The sequence below is a fragment of the Dermacentor andersoni genome, chromosome 3, assembly GCF_023375885.2.
Source record: "Dermacentor andersoni chromosome 3, qqDerAnde1_hic_scaffold, whole genome shotgun sequence".
Taxonomy (NCBI): Eukaryota; Metazoa; Arthropoda; class Arachnida; order Ixodida; family Ixodidae; genus Dermacentor; species Dermacentor andersoni.
In genome coordinates, this window is record NC_092816.1 from 127,916,336 (window position 1) to 127,940,582 (window position 24,247).

The 24,247-nt window shown below is 47.0% G+C and overlaps 1 protein-coding gene across 4 annotated transcripts in view; it reads left to right on the forward strand.

Moving 5' to 3' along the window:
- Positions 1-511: 511 nt before the first annotated feature.
- The window catches only part of LOC126538395 (monocarboxylate transporter 12-like), a 37,322-nt gene continuing 13,586 nt past the window's right edge, over positions 512-24,247 (forward strand). For 2 of the 4 annotated variants that reach the window (XM_055074433.2, XM_055074452.2), the window contains exons 1-2: positions 10,566-11,184; positions 18,430-18,734. In XM_055074433.2, the coding sequence (XP_054930408.1) occupies positions 11,078-11,184; positions 18,430-18,734 (412 nt within the window). In that variant the 5' untranslated portion in view covers positions 10,566-11,077. Of the gene's footprint in view, positions 599-10,555; positions 11,185-18,429; positions 18,735-24,247 lie in introns of those variants that run through there. The other 2 variants (XM_050185243.3, XM_055074443.2) reach the window with 2 other exon arrangements.

Below are 24,247 nucleotides of genomic sequence, written 5' to 3' on the forward strand. Positions count from 1 at the left end.
CGCGCCGTATGCAAGTATCGGTAGAACGCAATGGCTGTCCCAGTACAATTATTACGTTATTCAGGCAATTGTATACCCACATAATTCGACAGCACAAAGAAGAGCAACGAAGTTTGACTTTGCCATGCCTTCGAAGCGACTCGGGGTATTGGAAATGTCTGATCCTTCTTCGTCATGAGGGTAAATTTGTGAATTTGTTATTGCGCTTCAACGCCCGCTCAACTTCTTTACTATCTGATCATGCTGACTCTAGAGGCATTTTGATAAATACGGAGGTATGTAAACGGTAAACGCCTGTCGTAAAAGCGAGACCATGCGATGACTGAGATAGTACGTTTATTAACGGCAAGTGGCTGCTCGCAGCTACTGCGTTAGAAAACGTTCATAATTGGAGCCATAAAACATGCTTTTAGCCCTTCTTTGAAATAAACATAAATTAGAAACTGCTTGCTCTGGAGTTAATCAAAATATGTTTTATAGTGCGTTGCACTATTGAAAAGGTGGTTATCACTGTCTGTTTGTGCCAATGTGCAGGGATTTTTCTGCAGGTCGGAAAAAACGTCAAGGACAATAGGCTGCAGGATGTGCGGGCGACACGGTACGGTCTTTTTTGTTGTCGTTCCATAATTACGTAATTACATAATGTCTTTAAGCGTGCTTCATTAATTAATGCGTTTTCTGCGTTTAGTAGCAATGCCTATAGACTTCCAATGGGAAAACTTTATTGTTTGCAGGTGTAGTCATCACGAGTTTGACAAAGTACCATACTGCCACGTAATTATTTTTAAATGGCAAGCAAAATAAAGCCGATTATTGACCGATGTCGATAAACACAAATTGCTACTTTTCATTCGGCTGAGAAAATAGTCAGTAAACTAAACGCTAGTGAAACAGCCAATTAATCTTTCGAGGGGATCTGTGAAAATTCCGGAACGTCATGCCGTGCTATTGAAATATGTCATTTGCATGTTTTGCTAATGACATTTTAGCTTTGAGCCACGGCAATTTCGGACCTCTAATTCGTCAAAGCACCAATTTCATTTGACCACATTGTGATCGAACTTTGCCCGAGCAGGGTCCGGGCTTGTCTAATAACCTTGTAATCAATTTGCACAGCGTTGACCTTACTCGCGGATAACATAGTGATACGTAGGATTCTGTCGCTCTGTGCAAGGTATCGCTCATGTCTCAGTGGCAAGGAAAATGTGCGAAGGATTGCAGTAAATAACTACAAGGACAAAAGCATACTGCATGCCCTTGAACAACACACAAAAATGCGCATCTAGCACAACATTAACCGTTGTACTATGTGACGCGTTTGACAATAACGGTACGTGTGCTTGTTTATCCGTTTTCGGCGGACTGCATTTCGAAAATAAAGTAACAATCTAAAGTTATCGCTCAGCGCATGACGCGTCTGCATGATTTGGAACTTGCTCCAATGTTACTGTTGATTCCATCTGCGTTCCATGTTCTCGCTGAACCTTGTGTATTAGGAGTGCATGCGCAAGGCCAATAGTATTGTGCTTTTTAGGAGACATGCGAGCACGTGCGATGAGAATGGAACCTTCAATGAGTCATGTATAAAAGCCGGTGCGCATGACCCGCTGGTGACATTTTCGACGATCGACGAGTGCGCTTGCCACTATCACTGTGCTGTATTTTTCTTGGCACAGGTTCGCTAAACAAAGACTTAGATTGGTAACCCAGCTTTTCCCCGGCGTCTATCAGCTCAATACAACTCGATAATATGGTTGCGCAGGAAATGTATTAAGGAAGAGGAAATCGAAGCTCTGCTAAATTCACGTATGGGCGCTTTGGAATTGTGAACGTCCAGCCATCGCATTACCATTTCGAGAAGAAGTCGCTCCTGGTGGCAGCTCTAAGCCGTAGATATCGCGCTGAAAGCATTTGCGACATGGGAAAAACAAGGCTCGTGACAGACGAACGACACATTGCCGGATTGAAAGTTATAACAAACAAAGAAAGCGAACAACACATAAGCGAACGCATTGTCATCAGGGCAACAACGGTACAGGGTAACTCCCCAGGAGTTGTATTGTGTTGACATTTAGCGCTGATCTGCAAAACAACGAGGCAACACTGGGGCGCACAGCGGAATGAAAAGAAATGAGAACAATCATCAACGCTTATGTGCCATCATCAATATTATACGCGCTAAACTCTGTTTACAAGGCAGGATCTCCAGACAAAGGGTTGTTGAGCTGCTGCGTGCATTAATCATGCTGCACGTAGGAGTTTTTTTCTTTCTCCACAAAACACAACTACGCAGCAATATTTTTGATAGGTAACCTCTCTGTTTACCTTGTACCTCTGTGTGCTCCCAAATTACGAATGTTTTTATAGTGAAATGGTTAAAGCTACAGAATTTAAATGCCAGAAAAAAGTGCCATTTAAACGTTGGTTGTGGCAGCATTATGACCACTGAGTGAAATAATTTCGGAGAGATGATCGCTAAAGTTTTCCAGAACCGCAGTTGTTTGTTTACGCTGAAGGAAGCAGCGCACCTTCCACACCGAACAACATCGTGAGGTGTCACTAGAAGTCCGAAAAGTAACTTACAGTTAGAAAATAAGCAAAACTATGACGATACCTGTAAGGGGCATCGCAATTTCACGGGCGGTATAATGGCACAAAACGCGTACTTTGTTACATAAAGTCTGTGGAGCACACTCACAGGAGTAGTGTGCGAGAACGAAAGCTATAGAAATTCTGAGAATTGCCGACTAATGCCTAAACATTGTTTGACTCGGCTGTGACTTTGTTTTTGCGTAGTTCTTTTACACTTTGGCTTTAGAACTTTGCCTTTAGTGGACAATTGCCAGCTTTTGTAGCCGCATCCAGCCCTTTAATGCAATTGTATCAATTGAGCCGGAACGCCGAACAAAAGCGCGCCTCGACGGAGCAGAGCGGTCGAAAGGGAACACCAGCTGCCGCACTAACGCGTGAGGCGTTGCGTGATGGGAGAGTGCATCACCACGACGCGATGTCACTTTCGTTGTCGCTCTCCCAATGTCTCCCTTTTGGTAGAACGTGCGTTTGCTAGGTCAATACTTTCCACCTCTTCACTCCCTCCTTCTGCCCTCAATCGCATTCTCACAGAATCCCCAGCAGCTTGTCGGCGTTTTATTTTCCACACTTTGCATCCTACCACCACGTCCATACTCGAATCCTTCTTATCATCCACTTTGTATAAATTTCGGTTGGTCTGGGTGCTTGGGCACGCAGCTATCCCCGGTAATGAGCGCTCTCATGGGCTGGCCCGAGACTCTCATACCGAACCGCTAGGGGATTGCTCTGCCATCATCCCACCGCTACCGTTCTCGTACGCATCCCAACTTGCTGAGGCGCGCCTAACTCGGCCACACTACCTGATCCTTCTCTTACTTGCCGAGATGCTCTCTGTTGGCGACAACTACAGACGAATACTTTCCCGACACCCCTTTCCTGCTCTTACCTCTGCCCCTCCCGTGGCCCAGCTGAATGCCCGCACTGTGGCGACCGCCCCACGCTACTGTATGCGCTCTGGCTTTGCCAAGACATTCCCAACTTCCCTCCCGTTCCGAACCCCAACCTCTCCTCCTGGAGGAGTGGCTGACCGGTACGACGGCAACTGGCCAGCGATGGCTGGTAGACCGTGCCGAGGCGGTGGCAGCTACCTATGGGACCCCGGAAAAGGGTTCCAGCTTCGCGTTCTGACTGCACCTCGGTAAGCCCCATGAAAACGCGCCAAGCGTTTGGACGCACTCGCTTGCTCGCAAGGTATTCATAACTTGAACGACGCTCAGCAGCATTCAGTTGGACATTGGGTCACCCCCAAAATCTGAAGTTGGCCCACGCCCATATTTGAAGTTGGCGCACCTCCAAATTGAAGTATGCGCTCCCCCGAATGTCAAGTTGGCCCAGCCCGACGTTTCAATTGTGCCAATCCGAAATTTTAAGTAGGACCACCCTGAAATTGTAATTGGCCACTTATATATTTCAAATGGGCCAACCTACCCTCAAACTTCAAGCTGACCCACGCATAAGTTTAAGATGGCGAACATGCAAACTTTAAGTTGGCCCGCCCCCGAATTTCACTTGGCTTACCTACCCAGATTTAAGTTGGCCCATCCCAGATTTCAACTTGGCCCATCTCTAAATTTAGCGCCGTCTTTCGTTCTCCTTTTTCTGTCCTTTCGAATCTTTTTTTTTCCAGTTTTCTGCACTACATCACAATGTTGTTCCCAAATTTCAACTTGGCCCACCGCCCAAATTTAAATTGGCCCACCGTAAAATTTCAAGTTGGCCATCCCCAAAATTTAACTTGACCCAGCCCCCGGCTTCAAGTTAGCCCAGTCCCAAATTTAAGCTGTCCTACCTAGGCATTTCAAGTTGGCCCACTTGCAAATTTCTAGTTTGCCCACTTACAAATTTAAGTTGCCCACACCCAAATTTCAAGTTGGCCCATGTCAGAACTTCTGCTGACCCACCGGCAAATTTCAAGTTGACCTAACCCCAATTTTCACTTGGCCCACCCCTACTATAAGCTTCCCCCATCCATTATCTAAGGAGGCCTATTATTGTCAATCGGTGTTCTCTTTTACTAACATAGCAATTGATGGAAACTCCAACGCCTCTCTACCGTCGGCGTCACCGTGATGTTCAGTATAAAGTCCAAGGGCGATAACACCCTGCTGTCAGGTGCTCATTTGCTATCACAATCGACGCTTCTCCTTTCCGGCAAAAGTGCATCTTTTTATTTGATATTTTTGCTGTAAGTTGTACCTTATCGCTTAAAACCTAGAATTCATCTACATTTAAGCTACTAGAATGAATAAATGTCGTTTTAAGTTGTGCATTTTTGTACGGATGCAAGGCATTACACTTTTCCCGACAGGGCTGGGGAGCTCACGAAAGAATGCTTACGCATTGATATTCATAGAGAGCAGGAGATACAGATAGCCATTACCAGCCACATTGTCATGTGCAGACAAGTCTTCAAGCCGACCGTCGGCACTTTCAGTATCTTCTTTAGTGTTCACTGCACTGCCTTAAGTAGACGGACGGCCTGTATTTGAAATGAGCATCTTTCACATACTCAGGTATGTTATTTTCATGGCTGCTTCTCGCCATGTGTCTCCGTGACTATAACGTCAACTCAACGAGAGCTTATGATGCATGCGTGCGTTTTCTAGCAGCGAACTCAGTTTCATAGCTCTAAGCGACAAGAAAGCTTCGCAGTAGTTTCGCAGTTACTTCAATGCCCAATTGATAGAGATACCAAAATGTCAGGTTGATCATAACATTAGAGAAGCCACGATGGAACAAAAATGTACATCAGTTGAAGCTTGGGTTTTAGTGAAATGCAGGAAAATGATGTTAGACAAAATACAAAAAAGTATCGATGTTATATTTGCAATGCTAGAAATAATATGAGTGAGAAAAAATGCCACAGAAAAGCGCTGTGCAAGGCACACCGTAAGCAACGCGTAGTTTAACAGTAAACCAGCCGATAATGAGCCGGCGAAGGTGGATCGCAAATAATGAAGGCATAATATTGCACGCAACATCGCAACTTACGTTATAGTATGAAACACTTGTATTTGTCTATCCACGTCCCGCAAACTATCGAGGCTAGCATTGCGCTCATGGATGAACTTAAAAAAAAACTATTTGATTTCAACGCGTATCCCTTCGTTATTTCAGTATTAGGATCAAGCTATGTGGTGCAGTTGCACGTTTGCGACAATTAACCCATGGCTGCGTCCCCTCCCCCCCACTTCTTCCGGCGCCCAAGGTTGGCTCTGTTCGTTTATTTTTCTATAAAGCTTAGGTATAGCGCACGTAGTTCAGGCCACATGAGCGTGGAAACCGCACACTCTCGCGTGTTTGTGTGCGTCCCTGTCGCTCTGGTGTCCTGTGGTGGTGGTGGTGGTGGTGGTGGTGATGTTGAAGCAGGCGGGGTTAGCCTGGCATACATAGCCGGCAATTGTTCCGCCTGATCCTCCTTCGAGTTGAGATCAGGGGTGTGTCACCAGGTGTCGATGAGCCCCGTGTCTCGCAGGAAGGCTATCAGCAGTCGTCGCGCTCTCTTCCTGAATGCCGCGGGCCCTCCGGGGAAAACAACGTCTTCAAAGGTCCTGTGCGTGAGACCGCTTTTTTGCAGGTTGTCGACCAACGCTTTTCTTTCTGTGTCAAACTGTGGGCATAGCCAAATGAAATGTTCGATGTCACCAATGTCACCACAGAAAACACAGAGGGGGCAAGCGCGAAGCCCAGTCTTGAATAACCAAGCTGGGGTGTATGCGGAGTCAGTCCTGATGCGGTATAAAAGCGTCGCTTGTTCGCGTTTAAATCCATGAGTCACACAGGATTCGTATGGATTCTTGTGCATCTGTCTAAAGTGAAGGCGGATTGCATCCTTAGGGTTTTGAAAAGCTTTTGGAGCTTTCACTTTTGGGACACATGTCAGCGCTAGGCGTGCAAGGGCGTCAGCTTCCTCGTTTCCATCAATTCCTACGTGTGATGGAATCCACTGAAACCTTATGTTAAATCCTTTGCCTGTGCTCTGTGCACTACGCCTAGGCTCTGTAGCAGTGCATTAAAACGACATTACTACTTTATTTAAAACACGGTACATCAAGCAATAAAGAAATATGCACATTCCACGCAGGGCAGTAATTGATGTGAGCGGAGGTTTGCGTGCTGTTTGTGTTCATCGACATTATTAGGCGGTGATATGCTGACGGCATAGGACAGTCTTGACGTGATCTGAAATGTTACCTTGCCTGATCCACTTGTGTTTGTTCTTACTCCACTCGATGTTTTATGCGCACCTTCGTTTCTCGGCACTAAGTGCGCGCATCGGCGCCATTCTGGATTGTAGCGTCGTAGCGCACAAAACTGCTTCCCCCCTCTCTCTCTATTCCTTCGCTTACTCTCTCCCCACCAGCTCCCTCTACTTCCGTGCTGTTGTGGGTGAGCATGGAGACAAGCGCGGCAGCTCCTGCACTGAATTCGTGGGGGGTCACGCCTAGTCAAGGCGTCCAGAAGGCATTGTGCACATGCGACGCGGCGTAGATGTTGACATGAGCTTCTCGGGTCGTATTTCCTTCGTGCCACACTCCTCTCAAGGACTAACGTGATGGCATTAATAAGCGTTAGCTCGGGCCCAACTCCGACGCGGACTATTCAAATACACGTAAAACGCAAAAACGTTTTTTTGAGGTACCCCCTGTAGTGCATTCAATTATATTTGTTGCATTTGAGAGAGAAAGTTAAATTCCAGGAACTGTTGGAAGCGGAATTTCGATTTATGACACGAATTTTGTTAAAAAGATTTTCAGAAATTCGAAAGCTTGAAAAAAAGAATAGAAGCACGAAATTTGTGTTAGTAGCTCGGCATCAAGAACAGATATCGCGGTTCTGTAAACGGCATCTATTAGAACGTTAAAAGCGGACAAATTCGATATGCCATATTATATCTTACGTGAATTGGTTACGTTGTGTACAAGGCTTCCGCAACAGCTGAATTTCCATATTACTAAATTTTTCTAGATTCATGTGTAACTTAAGAATTTTGTCCGCTTTAGATGCAAAATTAGATGGAATTCATACAATTGTGGTATAATTTTTCATTGCTGAGTTACAGTGTTGTAAATTTTATCATTTCGTTTTCTTAAAATTTTTCATTTCCGCCACTTTTTAATAAAAGATTGACGACCTACACCAAAGATTGAAAACCAACAGTCACTAGATTTAAATTTTTTTCTTATAAATTCAACAAACCTCGCCAAATTTGGCGCAGCAGTTGACGAGAAAAACGAATTCTCATTTTGCATGTACTTAGATAGGAATAAGCATTCTGAACCACAACCGGTCAGGCCCCCGACGTGGCGCAGATCTTGCCTTAATTTGATACAAGTTATTCTTCGGAATTTCCAGAATGACAGCTCATAAACAAATGTCATGAAACAAAACACCAACAGCGCATGTCTTTTATGATTTTGTGACATGGCCACGTCTAAACCACGCCTCGACGCGGCCGGCGTTAACCAGCAGCAGCGGAAAGTCGAAGAGGCAAATAAAGCTTTGCTTTAAAACAGCTCCGCTGTAAAATAATAGCGAAAAAACTTCGCTCGCATTCGACATTCATTCAGTCAAATGACCTTATTGAGTGCTCTGCCATTTGGTGGGGTGGGCGTGGACCCCGCCTAGGTTTCGTCCCTGGGTTGTTGGTCCTTGGTGGCTTCCTCGGCTCGCTGGACGGCGCGCCGAGGAATGCAGCACCAGAGTTGGTGCTGCAGGTCCGAGCTGAGCAACGCAGACTCCCAGCGCGCGCGGAGGCTGTCGCTGTTTGAGGCTGCATCATTCGTTATTCTGTACTATAGCCGTACTTTCCCATAGGATATGCTCCAGGGTGGTTCTAAAGTCGCAATGTCGGCACTTGTCAGTCGTGTATAAATGTGTGTGTGTTAGGTGCATGATAGCTGGACTCGGGTAGGATCTGGTCTGTAACTGCCGCCATTCGACCGTCTGATTTTCGCTTAATTTTGAGTACGGCCCCGGGAATGTGCGCCTCTGCAATCTATGGTGCTGCGTGATTTCGTGAAATCCGGGCAATCAATCTTCCCACTCCCACTCGTGGGAGAGGCGGAGCTAACCGACGCTCGGTCCGTAAGCGTTCGACATTGCTGCTAATAATTTCAGTGACTTGGATACCTCAGTCGGAATTATACCCTTATTACACGGGCTGCCTTGACCGCAGTCTAACTTACCGACGGTCACTTAACCACGGTTAATGTCAAGTTCAGTTGGCGGCAATTAGAAGGCCAGACGCGTTTTTCCTTTGGTGCTGTCGGCGCGCCGGGCGTCGACACCCGGACGCGCCAGCGGACGCAGCGTCCTCTGAGGAACGCAGGTTAGTGTTTCGCAATTAAATTTGTGCAGGCAGTACACCGGTAGCGCTTGCTAGTATTGGTTAGCTTCACAATGACTTTTCGCACAACGTGTCTGCACCGCAGTGACACCTTTATTTCAGAACGCAGCTCGATCAGGCGCCCGTACCTGGGTTAAGCGTCGGCGTCCCTCTACGCAACCGCGTGAACCCGCTCGTGGCACTGCTCGCGCGTTCATTATCTCCTTCCTAAGCTGTCACCGATACCGCTCATCATACCAGCGTTCCCATGCTGCCCCTCGCGCTCGTAGCACTGCTCTTGCCTTCGTCGTCGTCTTCCACCGCTTGCTGCGATGCCGACGCTTCGCCGTGCTCCCTCACGGGTTGCAGAATCAAGCGTCCTTCGTTTCTTTAGATCACTATCATCGTCATCCACCGCTTGCTGCGATGCCGCTCATCGCGCCAGCGTTCCCATACTGCCCCTAGCTCTGCGAAAGCGCTGACGGTACTGGTTCGCTGCCCAGTCGGTGCGGTAATTTTGGTCTGAAATTCTTCGCCTCAGTATATCGCGAAATGAAAACAACTATGCAGTTGCACTTGCTGTTGATGGGAACATCGTACCGTAATCGTCGGACATTTCTTGGATGGCGTTTACTGCCAAGCTAATGACGTTACAAGACCAGTGGATGAAACATGCGCGTATCCTTCAAGCAATCAGAGGCTTCTAAGAAGAATGAGAGCGTGCTGAGAGCTCATGGACGCGGCTGCTAGCTTAAGCGTATGCAAGCGGCACTCATGGATGTGTGCGCATGGAGACTCGTGGTATAAAAGCACGCTAACCCCACCTACCTGAAAGTAAGTTCAGGGAGAACTGCTTTATTCGATGTACCTTCACATATATTGTCACGTAGTAGTTACGCGAAGATTGCTGCGGGGTCAAAATTGAGAGTAACAAATTTAACTCTTTATTGGGTGACCTTGTGCCCACCAACACAAGTAACCTACAATCGCAATGATAACGGCGAGCAAATTCGATGGCAGTCGAAAATCTGATCTGTAGATCAAGCGCATCGGCCCCAAGGGTGAATCTCCACATGACGGCCATTGGCTGTTTTTAAGCAGACGCTCTTCCGACGCTAGCGCCGAAGTCCCTGTCAGTTACGGCCCTAATAGGGGGGGGGGGGGGGGGGGCGATATTTTGGCAAAATGACGGCGCACTCGATTCTTTACATTGTGATGGCAACAGGAACACCAGACGCGTGGCGCCTCCTCACACTAGCGCTCTTAGTTTTTCTTTTTATTATGACGAACCGCGGCGCTCCCTTTCCACCCTTCCCCATGTCCCGCACACCTTTACTATGGCTTTCTGTTTGCCATTCCGCGGCTTTCCGCGGGCTCGGATCACGGCTTTGGATTGGCATTCGGTGCATGAACGCACTAGCACCTCTACCAGATTCCCCTTAGTAGTGACAGTAAGGAACGCAGTAGCGAAACTAGGAATGGCGAAACTAAGTTTTTATTGGGCGAATCTGTGCCCACACAAATAGGTTACACTCAAAGCACGACGTTAGCGGTTAACGCAGTAGGAGATTGTCGATAAACTGATCAGCGCGTCAAGCACGTCAGCTTTTATACGTGAGTAATCGAAGGTTAAAGAGTAATAGCTGGTGCCCGCGTGTCTTTAAGCAAGTACTACATAATTTGCGTCTTGTATACATGCAATCAGATTACGCAAGGCTCGGCGACAACAAATAGTGGATCGAACCACCGATAACTTTCGAGAAACTTCCGATACATGCGCTGAGCGCTAACATTTGTTAGACAGTAAATTGTGGTCACCCGATAAAGGTTAAAAAAGTACGTGTTTCACTATCCCGTACGCGCTGTCACCCTACTTTCGCACTATCCCACCTGAGGTACGCACTAATGCTGACGTTGACTGACGTCAGCTGTTTCTGATGCCGAATTTCCTTGAACTAAAACCCGATAAAAGGTATTTCGGTTTCACTTCGAAACAAAATAATAAATAACTTTTAGGTTATGTTTTGGTTTTGGACAAGCATATTGTGATTTTTCTCGCGTATCATTTTTCTTGTTTCATTCCGACAGACTGGCTAACATGCTTAATTTCAAAACATACCTTTCAGTTCTTGATGTTCTCATCTCATTTTTCTTAACATGAAGTGCTCTAAAACGGTGCCCGAGCGTGAACCTCTGTTGGTACAAAGAATGGAAGATGCCCAGAAGAAAGATGTGACTGCGAATGGAAAACCGAGGATTGTCAAGTAAGCAGCCAGCTTGTCGAACTACCAGCTTTATTACGTTTATTTTGTGTCTCGAGGAAAAGAGGCTCCTCATAAACTTTGCTCTATTGGTTTCGGTAGTCTCTGGAACAAAATATGACACTTATTACTACAAAGCAATGTGTCTTGGTGTTGTTATTTATATGGTTGCTCAGTGGATACGGGATGCTGAGCACGAGGTCGCGGGATCGTTCCCGGCCACGGCGGCTGCATTTCGATGGGGGCGAAATGCGAAAACACCTGTGTACTTAGATTTAGGCACACGCTGAAGAACCTCCGGTGGTCGAAATTTCCGGAGACCTCCACTACGGCGTGCCTCATAATCAGAAAGTGGTTTTGGCACATAAAACCCTATAATTTAATTTTATATTCCGGCTTTGCAATAGGCAGTGGCACTGTGTGCATGTTGTTATCTGTAGTGTAGCTCGGGCTTTACACTGAGTTGCGGAGATATCGCTCGAATATGACAGCACTCAAAATATGACCAATGTCAAATAGAGAGAGAGAGAGAGAGAGAGCAACAGGGAGCTAAACCAGTACAAACTGGCTGGCTACCTTGCGCTCAGGCAAGCGCGTAATGGGAATTAAAAATGATAGAAACAATCGAAATCTGCGTCATTGAGCAACTCGTGTTATTCCTAACATAACGTCTTTTGGAGATCAAAGCGCTTTCTGTGCTTAATAGCTCTTTGTAAACCCATCTACCGCAACTATAGATATTACAGGCATGTTCAAACCGACCTGAAATTAGTGGCTGAGATTTTAGAGCGAGTGAGGCAATCTATCAGTGACATTCAATAGAGTGCACATTATAGGGAATTCAGATAACTCTCTTTTGCGGATCCGTTTGGTGATGGCATTGGAAGCAGTGCCTGTTTTAAAGAGTTGTGTTAACTTGTTGCTCAGTTTCATGCCGTTGGCGCCATTGTCATCAAGAGGCGACATCCACCGATTGCCTCGGTCGTTGTTCCAACGAAGTCATTTTTCCTCCAATATTATTACGCAGTCACGCTGTTGTGATTCAATCCTGATTAAGACGCCATACACATGCCTTTGTAGACACTGAGTCACCGTCATACAGTCGATGCCGTTGTCGTCATTATAATTCCATCATTCGAGTTTCGATATCAGATGCGCACCATACCACCAGCCACACACCATTGCGATGTTGTCGTCAGAGTCGTCCTCATACACTCGTGATTCCACTGTCCCTCTGGCGCCGTCGTCACGCTGTCGTCGTTATACCGTGTTCACAATTTCAGAATCCTCATTGCACCATCATCATACAGTCGTCATGCATTCGCTATGACACGGTCGTAGCCCCGCCCTCGCGGTCGTTTCATCGTCGTCACTCTAACTTCATATGGTTCTCGTCGCACCATCGTTGTCACGCTATTGTCCTCATACACTCTTCGTCCTGCACTTCTGTGCATCCATTGCCGTTATGCTGTCGTTGTCATACCGCATTCGTCACACTATCGACGTTATACCTTCATTGTCACTCCATTCTAGTCACGCTGTGTCATTCAGTAGTAATTACGATGCCTTCGTCAAATCATGGCCGTCATACCGTCGTAGTCATGCACTCCAATTGGCAATGTACTATCGCGCACTTTTGTTCAAGAAAACGGTGTACCACAGGGAGGAGTGCTAAGTTGCACACTTTTTATAATCAAAATGAACTGTCTCCGCTCTGCTATACCATCCAGGTGTCTTATTCTGTCTATTTGGACGACTTCCAAATCAGCTTTGAATCTTGCAACCTGTCCATATGTGAACGCCAGATACAGTTGAGTGTTAATCGGCTCACGAAATGGGCAGACGAAAACGGGTTTTGATTCAGTGCAGAAAAGACTTCCTGTGTCCTGTTTTCTAGACGAAGAGGGGTATCTCCTGACCCCTGCATTACGATGCGTGGGAGAAGCCTGCTAAATAAAAAAGATGGAACATTTCTGGGTGTAGCCTTCGATAGTAAGCTAACCTTCATGCAGCATACAAAACAGTTGAAGCTGAAATGTCTTAAAACTATGAACCTTTTAAAGATTTTATCTCACCAGTCGTGGGGAATAGATAGGTATTGCCTCGTATCTCTCTTTAAAAGCCTTGTGTTGTCACGCATAGACTATGGATGTATTGCCTACCAGTCGGCTTCAAAGGCAACACTTAAGGTACTGTCTATCCTGTCTATCACTTAGGTATCCGCCTGGCACTTGGTGCCTTTCGTACTAGCCCTGTCAAAAGTCTCTATGCAGAGCAGGATCCGTGGCCACTGGATTATCAGCGTACATATCTTGGAGTCACCTATGCAATAAGAACCATGTCGCTAAAACAACGTCCATGGAAAGCACTCGTAAGTGATCAGTCCACAAATCAGTTGTACTTAAACAGGCCTTCACACGCCCTGCCGTTCCCGTTAGCAGTAAGATCTGTTGCAATAAAACTCGGAGTAATTTTCACAGATCTGCAGGAAAGCGACTATGTTGGACCCATCCGACTTTGGGAGCAATGTACAATCACCTGTGACTTGTCCTTTACAGAACTTAACAAAAAGAATTGTCCAAATGCCCTCATCGAGCAACCTTTTTTCGCCCTTGAAGACAAGCATCAATCTGTGGCATTTTTCACTGATGCTTCAAAGTCTGCAGCTTCGATATCATGTGCAGCCCATGGCCCAAACTTCTCCAACTCTAAAACCTTGCATAACCATAAGAGCATCTTTACAGCGGAAGCGTACGGTATTCTGATAACTGTTGAGTACATAGTACAGCACAAAATACAAAAGTCTATAATATACACAGATTCTGTAGGCGTTCTCACAGCCCTGCCTTGTGGCAAAGCAAGCCGAATCCCTGTATTAAACATGCTCCTCAAACACATTCACGTAGCGTATAAACAAAACCTTGCTCTTGCTGTATGTTGGGTGGCCGGCCATTCTGGGATCGCAGGCAATGAAATGGCGGACAAAAATGCTGGACAAGCGGCTCATCGGAATACCGCTGATGTAAGCTGGATACCTGGTGGGGACATGAAACCTGTGGTACGAAAGACGCTCCGTAAACATTGGCAAGCTGAATGGGACAAGGAAGTGGAAAATAAGCTGCACCTGCTTAAACCGCAGTTAACCAAATCTTTCCCACTGAAGCTTGATAGACACACCGAATCACCCTGGCACGACTCAATAGGACACACTTACGACACACACAAATAGCTCTTGACTGCAACTGACCCACCGACATACACACGATGCGGCGAGAACTTAACCGTCCTACATGTCCTCATTCAATGTCTTGAACTTCACCGAGAGCGAGTGGCTCATTTTATGGAACTTTACTCAAATCATATACCCCCATCCCTCAATATTCTTATCAGAGAATGCATTTTTTAACTTTAAAAGAGTGTTTATCTTGCAGAAGTTAACTTTCTAGACATCATCTCATATCACCCTAACCATTAAATTGTGCCTCACAGGTGAGATACTGTCTGATGCACAAAAGTATGTCTGAGCTAACGCGCTTCTTGCGGAAACAAGAATTGTACGCAAGGGACTCGGACAATCCACAATAATTTAACACGTGTGCCTGTAACCAATGCATTTATGGCCCTATATTTATCTTAGTAATTATTTTAGAACTCATGCACTAGTATTTATAGATGTATCTTACGTGTAGGCCCCTATACCGCCTTTATTTTATGTCATAGCCCTAAACTTACAATTTTACTCTACCAAAAGACATGTCCTGGCGCTCTTCGGCCTTAGATACCCTTAGATAAACTTCAATCATCATCATCATCATGCATTCCTCGTACCGTCATACTCAGGTCGTTGCGGTGGCTGCAGCCCAGTGTAACTTCCTCATTCAGTTCTCATTATGTTCTATTCAATACGTCGTCGTCGGCACGCCTCTTCGTCACACACTCGTAGTCACCCACTCTTATCATGCAGTCATCGTCACGCTGCCGTCATTATACGATTGTTATCCCAATAACATCATACCGTCGGCGTCATAAAACTTTCGGCTGCGCCAGTCTAGGCTTCATTGCGCTCCCCTGTGTCACGTTGTGTCCGCTTCATATCCAGTGTTCGTTTCGTCCCCGTGGTGTCTTACAGTACTCAGCACACGAAAAATGAATATACAACAAGTAGCCCAATTCATGGCTCTTCCGGTCTGTTCTTAGAAAGCCGGGAAGCACTCCAGCGAAAGAAAGGAGCGTAGAAGTTAAAAAGAACACTATAAAACGTGGTTTGCATTGACGTTTAATGGAGGAAGCCGTATCTTCAGACTCCGAAGCGATTCGGATAGCTCGAGTTCGAGAGGCAAAATGTCAAGCCAGGACCACAGCTAACGCTTAAACATTCGCGTTATACACTAGTCTCTAGCGCCAGCAGCTTCGACGCGATCGCTCTAGGAAAGAAGACGAGGTTAGGCGACGCCCCAAGCGGCGCGGAAACTTAGTTGGCTGGAACCACAGAAATGAAAGTTGGTTGAGTTTGGGCTCCAGTACTGGGTCTCGTTGTCTTTTATCTCATGGGCTCTACAGCTGGTGACCGCGGACGCCTGAATCAACGCTCAATCTTTTCCTGGCAATAAAGCCCCACACAAAAAGGAAGTGCAGCCATGTCGAACACCGACGACGAATGTCAAGAAGCCTCCACTATCCTGGAAGCCGCTGAGCGTGCTTCAACCGCTGTAGTTGTCTAGAACGTCATCCGCGTGACAGAAGTTTGGGAGCGGAACCCGACGGCGTGGTTCATCGAAGCAGAGGCTCGCTTCGACCTCTCGCGTATAACGTCACAGACTCGCCAGTATACCGTTGTGGTCAATACGTTTCCTGCGGCCTTTATCGACGAGATTGCTGACCTTCTCCTTTCGTTCGCGTACACCCTCTCAGCGTCGGCTTATAATGCACTCAAGGCCGCTGGACTGGATCGTACGCATGCGCCGGGACGCTCACGAATACAACAGCTACTCGTTGGAACAGCTGGGCAATTAAGGCACAAGCCAGTTACTGCGTCGAATGCTAAAACTTCTCGGCTCACGCGATTCCACCGTGGACAATGCCCTCCTACGGGCGCTACATCAGCGCGTGCCGATCGATGTCCAGATGGTGCTGGCCACTGCTTCAGCCTACGATCTGTCAGAGCTCGCTAGATTGGCCGACAAGGTGATGCAAGAAGCCACTCCCCTTCCGCTGGTTGCAGCTGTTATGCCGACGTCCGCGTCGTGCACTGCGCGTTCCTCACCTCCGAATCGGCCAGAGACAGCATCGACAACATTCCCCATCATTGAGTTGTGCGATAGCCTGGACGAGCTCCTGGTCGCGACCACTCGTAGGAACGTTTTCCTCGTTCCCGTCGTCATCGCCGATTTTCATCTCGTCAAAGCGGTCTGTTCAGCGAGCGCGCCGGTGATACAGTGCAGCATATCAGCCAGCCATTTGCTGGTATCACCGCCATTTCTGTGCTGCCTTTTTCCTTGGTCTTGGTATGGAGACCGCCCGCCGATCGCTAACGGCAACAAGTGGTCGCGCCACCATGCCATGTCGCCTCTTCTATGTCATCGATAAGGTAATTGGACAAAGCTTACTGATCGACACGGGTGTACAGATCGGCTTTCTACTTGCTACATGAGCTGATCACACAGCTGCTCCCATTCTGTACTTGCCAACCATGAGTGGAACTCGAATTCCGGTATTTCGACAACGCTCACTCACCCCTAACCTTGTCCGGCGAAGGGTATTCCAATGATTGTTCATGGTTGCCGACATGAGCTCTGCCATTGTCGGTGCTGATTTCCTAAGCGACCATGGCCTCATTGCACGTCCTGGACGCGACAACCTCTCTCTCTCTGTGCATGGCATTGCTGCACCCGAAACCACAGATTTAGCGCTCTCTTGGGCTACGGTTTCCAATGGGCCCTTCGAGGCTTTGTTACGAGAAATTCCCGAACTGGTCACCCACCTTCGCAGAGTGGAACGCCTCCTCAGTTTTTTTGTGTTTTTTTTGCCGTTTCACAGCTAAGGAGAGAGCGCCTCGCTGTCGTCTCAGAGAGACGCGCTTGTTAAGCGATGTGAACGTCCTTCATGTAGCCGCAGGTGCTAAGCAAACTGTGGTAAAACTGTTTATTTTACCACCCCTGGGATCGGTCCAGGTCGTAATGGTATAATTTGCAAACTCGGTTCACCCAAATGAAAAACAAACGAAAAAGAAATACCCGCCACGGTTGCTTAGTGGCTATGGTGCTGGGCTGCTAAGCACGAGGTCGCGGGATTGAATCCCGGCCACGGCGGCTGCATTTCGATGGGGGCGAAATACGAAAACACCCGTGTACTTAGATTTAGGTGCCCGTTAAAGAACTCCAGGTATTCCAAAATTCCGGCGTTCCCACTACGGCGTGCCTCATAATGAGATCGTGGTTTTGGCACGTAAAACCTCATTACTTAAAAAAATAAGAAAACTGTCGCCATGCCGTTTCCGTGACGCTGTCACCGGTTTGCAGTGTCTTCACACTAAAGTTAGTGGCACACTGCCAATTTTTCGCCTTATATAAATACGTTGGTCCATATGGTACTGCACTGAACAAACCAAAACAATGCTGTAAAGCGGGCTATGTGCAAAATGATTCGCATAACATTAGTTGGCACATTGCGCGGGATCTGCTCAATCTTTTTTTTTGCTTATGACGAGTGCTACGTTACGGAGTGCTTTTAACTAGAATTGATATCACTTGTGAACGTCTACCGTACAGTCTTGTAGACGGTGTATCGCATATGAGCTGCAAAATTTGGTGTCCAAGCTGGGGTTTCAATTCTTCCATAGTTATTCGTATCTGGTTATCAAGTAAACGGGTACCACGAAGCTTTCTTTGGACAGTGGACGTGCCTCTTACTATAGTGTGAACTGATGTGACTCAAAAGCATGGAAGTGTATTGCTGAAATTCCGAGTGGGCTTGTCTTGCTCCTTGTTCTGTGCAACTCCTTCTCAACCTTTTACAGGAATTGTGCGCCTGTTTTGGTGATGAAAGAAGGTGTGAGGACATTACCGAAATATATCATACAAAAACGCGTAGTGTCTCTCACAAGAATGCTGTCGAGTTGTTCATCGCTATTTTCGCAATATATTAAAAAAATCTTTTATGCATTTTAGCGATATTTTGTGTAGGTTGAAGCAGCGAACGCTATTTCGTTCGCACGATTGCTTATTCATTCGTTTCTTCCTTAACCTCTAGGGTAGACCTGTATGAAGAACACAGCGAAGCTACGGGCGAAGGCTTCTGCAGAGCCCCCAGATTGAGTTTCGTGGAGTGCAGCTGTCCTGATGCTACTGTTCTCGAAAAGAAGAAGAAAGGCGAAGCAGCCGGCATAGACAAGTGCTGGTGGGTGGTAGCACTTGCTTTCGTCATGACCACCATGGAGTCCTCGACTAGCCGCTGCTCGGGTTTTCTATACGTGGGCATCATAGAGCAGATGCGTGTGGAGCGTGGCCTTGCATCGTGGCCCGTGAACCTCATAACTTCGGTGAACGACTTCGGAGGTAAGCTCACGTAGCTTGGTTTGATAGGAATGCTGGCGGTAGGGAATTTCACAGAGACTGCAGGGATTATCTGCTTAGGGTTAATGACAAGTTCAAACGACAGTACGGAAGCTTTAGGAAAAACGAACTCAAGTTTATGTTACAGGACACTTTTCAAAGTTAGAGCCGAGGTACCCGGCGTCAAGTAAATTACATCACTGAACAATAGCATGAATCTTTGGCAACACGAAGCCGTAGGCTCAGCCACAAGGCACTCATCAAAAGGCAGCCAAAGAGCCCTGCCTACGGCTAACGACAACACTAAACAATACCGTAGAACACTAGCACAAGGAACTGAAGGTTCCATTATAAGTCATTCTTCGAAATGACCGCAGAGCCGTCCGTCATATATGGTTAACGAAACCCCAAGCGATAGTATAGGGCTTTAGCAACCAGGAACACAAGGCTAGTGATACCAAACTCTTGAAAGGGAGAATTGAGGTACCTTTATTATGGTTCGGGACAACAGCAAACGATAATAAAGGAAGACGCGTTTTTCTTTCAAAATCATGCCAAACGACTTTGCCCTTACAGCTACTCTTTCTTTTACGGCGAAGCTGTATACTTGTTGGTCCGTCCGTCTGCCTCTTGCACTGCAAAAACTCCTCCGCCGGGCTTAGCAAAAAGAGACGTAAGCTCATGTTTCAGGATACTCTTCAAAGTTGTTGCCGAGGCGCCCTGTTTACCGAAAACACCAAATGATAGCGTATAGTTTCAGTGATAAGTTACCCAAGGCAAGTGATAAATGACCCAAGGTTTGTTTTCTGGCTTATTATGATATGATTAATAAAAATTGGGCCTCTCGGTTAACCCCATTTCTTGTCGTTCATTACATAACGAGAGTCTCGTATCCAGCAACACTGATGCCTTCAGGTAGCACGTGAGGTTTTATTGACCAGTCGTGTTCACCCAAAAAGATCACGTGATCATGACACCTGTGGCAGAAAGAACGTTCCACATCCGCCGCGAAGGTTTGTGAGTGGTGGCGCTGCTAACACTCCCAGGGTAAGTTGTAGTGGCAACAGATAAATACCCCAGAAAGTGGATGGGAAGACGGCGCCGGTGGTGTCTCAATTGGTAGAGCATCGCACGCGTAATGCGAAGACGTGGAATCGTTCCCCCCCTGCGGCAAGATGTTTTTTCATCTACTTTCAATTCCATTACTTTATAATTTTTTAATTGCAATTAGTAAGTGCAAGTAATTTCCCCTGTGTCATCCTTTCGTCTTTCTTGGCCTCTTATGATATGATTATTAATAATCAGGCGCCTCGGTTAACCACAGGACGCTCCTTAAAGGGGCAGCTGAGGCGCCCTGCTTAAATTTACAGAATAAAGGAAACGACATAGTATTGAATTTTGGAAACAAGAGCCCAATGTAACTACGTTACAGTGCGCTCTTCGAGGGGCTGCACAGGGGCCATCCATAGGGTTACGGACAACGCCAAATCTTAAGTTTTTTCGGGATAAGGGGGGAATGCCAACAGTGCTCTGCCTTGGTACGCTAAGTACTGCGGTTAGTGCACGCCTGCCACTCAACCGCAGTCCGGTAGAAGCTAGACGAAACAACAGTGGCAACGACGTGTACAGACGAAAGCATTTATTACCATTGGAAATAACAGAGCAGGCTAGCTAGCTATAGTTGACATCACTGAGGGTGCGCTAGGTGCGCTATGTAATGCCCTAGGTAAAGGAGGCCTTCTGAGTTACCAGCTGGCGGGAAAACCGGTTGTCTCGGCCATTGTAGCGGAAAGAAATTGGCAGTTTTGCCCAAAAGGCGAAGCATCGATTGCGATATGCAAATTATTGAACAACTTTACGAAGAAGTGATAATAGATTTATCGGCCGTATAAACTTGTAAACATAAGCATACTAAGTAAATTAACAAGCATGGCGTAGCACGTGCACAAGCAAACATGAACACACCTAACTCGATGACCGAGGTAGCTCGCTGTCGAAACGTTGGAGTGAGGAAGTGCGGCTGCAGCAGCGCGCAAATTGACCTTCTTGCTGCGTCTCGCATCAATGCGAACTAACCCGCGAAAACGCAGCGCGCGGCTCACTCCGGCCCCGTCGCAGATGATTTTCAAGAGACAGGGGCCCGGGCAGGCCCGCGCGGCCGCCCAGGCCGCGTGGAGTAGAACGCGCCCCCCTCCCCACCTTCTCCCCGAAGCCCTGCGCGTGAAGGAAGACAAAGGGCTACCTACTCGCTTCCCTCCTTTGCGTGAGCGAGATTGACCGTGATCGCTGGCTCACCCTCGTACGATTTCACTCGCATATGCAGCATAGGGCGTGCGGCAGCGATTTTGTCGCCTTTGGACTTTACAGGTAACCTCACGGTGAAGGGAATGGTTATCGCATAAATGCTACAGGGGTGCCCATATAATTGCTATCGAGCTAGAATGGAATGGACCCACCACGTGCGGGAAAACGGGAGCGGCGCCGGTGTCTACCACACTCGCCGATTGCTGGTGACCAAAGAGACTTGGGTGATGTCAGAGGGATCTCACATGACAAACCAAGTGGAGCTGATAGAGCTTGGGATTAGCGTGCGCGGCACGCGGAAGGAAGGCTTTCCCTCTCTCCGACCTGCCTGGCGCGCGTTCGCCGGACGCGACGCTAGCTGAGACTCGAGGATCCCCACAAGCGGAAAGCTAGTAACAAGGGAGCAAATGTTAGGCTACCATGCATTCTACAAGGGGACAGCTGAGGCGTCTTACTAAGTATTGCCGACAAAAAGAAATCATAATATTGAGTTCTACCAAGAAGGAATTCAAGGTTAGTCTGCGCTGCTCTCCGCACGTACCAAATAACGGAACAGGAGTACAAACGAGCACATACATTGTTGGGGTTTTATAGAGTGCGCTAAGCAGCTTAAAAATGGTGTACATATAGCACCTTCTATATTCATGAGCATACAGTTTAGCTTCGGCTTCGTGTCAGCCAAAAAAGAGGGTATAGGCTATGTCCATGTCTGATAGAGGACGTGGATGTGGCGTCTAGATGTATGCCCAGCAAATGCATTGGGCCCGCGCACGTGCAGTGATGACATGTTTCACGTGCCAATCTCATTTCCTACTATGCTAAAGAACACTATTTCCTCCATTTTGCGCAATAACCTTGCTAAGAAAATGGCACTGAATAAGTGTTTATTCTGACGCTGTCTTTTCTTTCTTTCTTCCCTTAGTTTACGAAACAAAGCCAAGTTAATTTATTTTATCTGTAGATACATTTGGCCGTCTTGAACGTGGCAGGATAGGTATAGAAAATCTGCATATAACATTTAAAAATGAATTAAACGTCCAGAAGACCCGTAGAGAACAGATGTCAGAATATACAGGACAACATATATGTTTGTCTCACTATGACAAATATAAGGACCGAAACATACGTATCGTATGTAGGCGTCTCACGCGCATTATGAATTTCATTGGGATAGTTTTTAGGACATTCGATGATGGCTGGCACGATGTTTACGAAACTCGTATGACATAAAATACATTTAGCAGTGTCTTCAAACGTTCCAGTGCAAATGGAACGGAAGCACGATTTTGAGCAGTTTTAATATTTTATCACTCGTGGAAACACATCTGATAACCGCATGCACGAAGCAGTGCACGTGAAATTGCCAACAGGCAATGATTGCTTTATCTGATGATTCTAGATAAGTTGAAAACAATATAGAGTATTCCCTTTATATTGACTATGGAAATAAATTTAGGTGTGTATTTCCGGGTGTTATGCAGTGTTAACAAAGATAATAAACCTAACAACTCAAACACAGCTACCGTGAGAGAATACTGTGTTAAAGTGGGCCTTGTGGCTTTCATTAGTTAGTTTGGTTCTCAGGTAATCACTTGTTCTGGCTTCGAACGAATCCCTTATGCCAGAGGTGTATTCTGATCTAATGTAGATCAAACTTAAGTACGCGCATTGCTTAAATGGTAGAGTTGATAGCTGTATGTTGAACAATGGAACGACAACTTTTTTTTAGATGGCAATTATAGGGACATTCTAGGTAAATCTCCCCTGTCCCCGTCGGCGTCATGATCCGCATAAACATGAAGGAAGGAACAAAATTACAAGGGAGCATCACATGTGCAGTATCGCCCCCGAAGCCGGCCAACCGAGGGGCCTAGCGTCTGGGACGACAACGCAGTGAGGTTGACGGAGATGCTTCTTTCATGTGGGAGAGTCGGGCCGAAGAGGCGTTTATTCGGCTTCAAAATCATTTCAAGGACAGGTTATATCATGCCATTTGCTATTACACAGATGGCGCGATCGCACTTGATTGGTAGTGCACAGGTGGTGCGATCACACTTCCTTGGCCCATTGAATTCATACAGATGCAGAGACATGGAGGTTGCCGTTCCATCATGCGGACATTGCCGATAACAGTGTACCGAGAGCTACTTATGACACCACATAGGCCAACGCGACACAACAACGTGATTCCGCTACCCACGTCAAGCCAACCTCCTCTGACTCCGCCCCTCGCGTTACCCAGGACCACGTGCGCGTTGCCTCTTGTGTAGGAATCGGCCCATATGACTCTCGGGCTATTCGAGATTGTGTGGTACGTGGTAACATTTAGTGGCGCCTGCCCTCACTGGCGTGGATGCACGTAGGAAGTAACGAGTGTTATTCTGGTGGCGCGCGTCGTTCTTCGCTTCAAATGCGTTGCCTTGAAACGAGGAGAAAGGCTGGAGGGGGGGGGGGGGGAACCATAACTTACAAAGTTTCGAACAGTCACTGGCATTTACCACCGCTGTTATAAGAGCTGCCAGCACTCTCGCCTCGAAATCCTCTCCATAACGCCCGAGCGTGGTCTGTTCTTCCCGCGTTTCCCACGCACTTCTTAAATTTAATCAAATGAGCTGTTGTGTACACAGCACTGCGATGCGCATTTTATTGATGAATTTTGTTCCTCTGTCTTGCACCTAGAAAGAGACGCGATGTCTTGAGGCAGACTTTTTTTGTAGCGTTTTAGCTTAGTAAAAGGTATTGCTCGGGGTCTTTCGTTTGAAGGAAATATACATAAAGCACCAGCGTGCACTCTAAGCGCCGGACTCCGCATTTACATACACTATTTTGTAAGATCTTGTGGTGGGATGACGTTAGGCCGTTGAGACGTGCCTGTTGAGCTCTCACTCGTCTGCTGAGAAGCTGAAGACTTTGAGAAGAACAACAGCGCCGACTGGGACCGTTTGCCTTAACAATTGGCTTCGTGGACTTCAGTATGTTCTGTGCCCTCGTCTGGCCAGTCTAACCTTGTGCAAAGGAATGGAAAAAAATTTTTGCCATTGTAAAGCAGTCGCTGCGGGGCCTGGGTTCTCGCCTAATCGTCTGCATATACTTGCAGGAGCGAAAAGCGTCGTTGGTTCCCGGAATACGTGTCCAAACACGACGAATCACCGTGGGAAGGGGGGCTTGGTTGCCTGCTCTCGTTTGCAGGGCGAAAGGTTTCATCGTTCCCT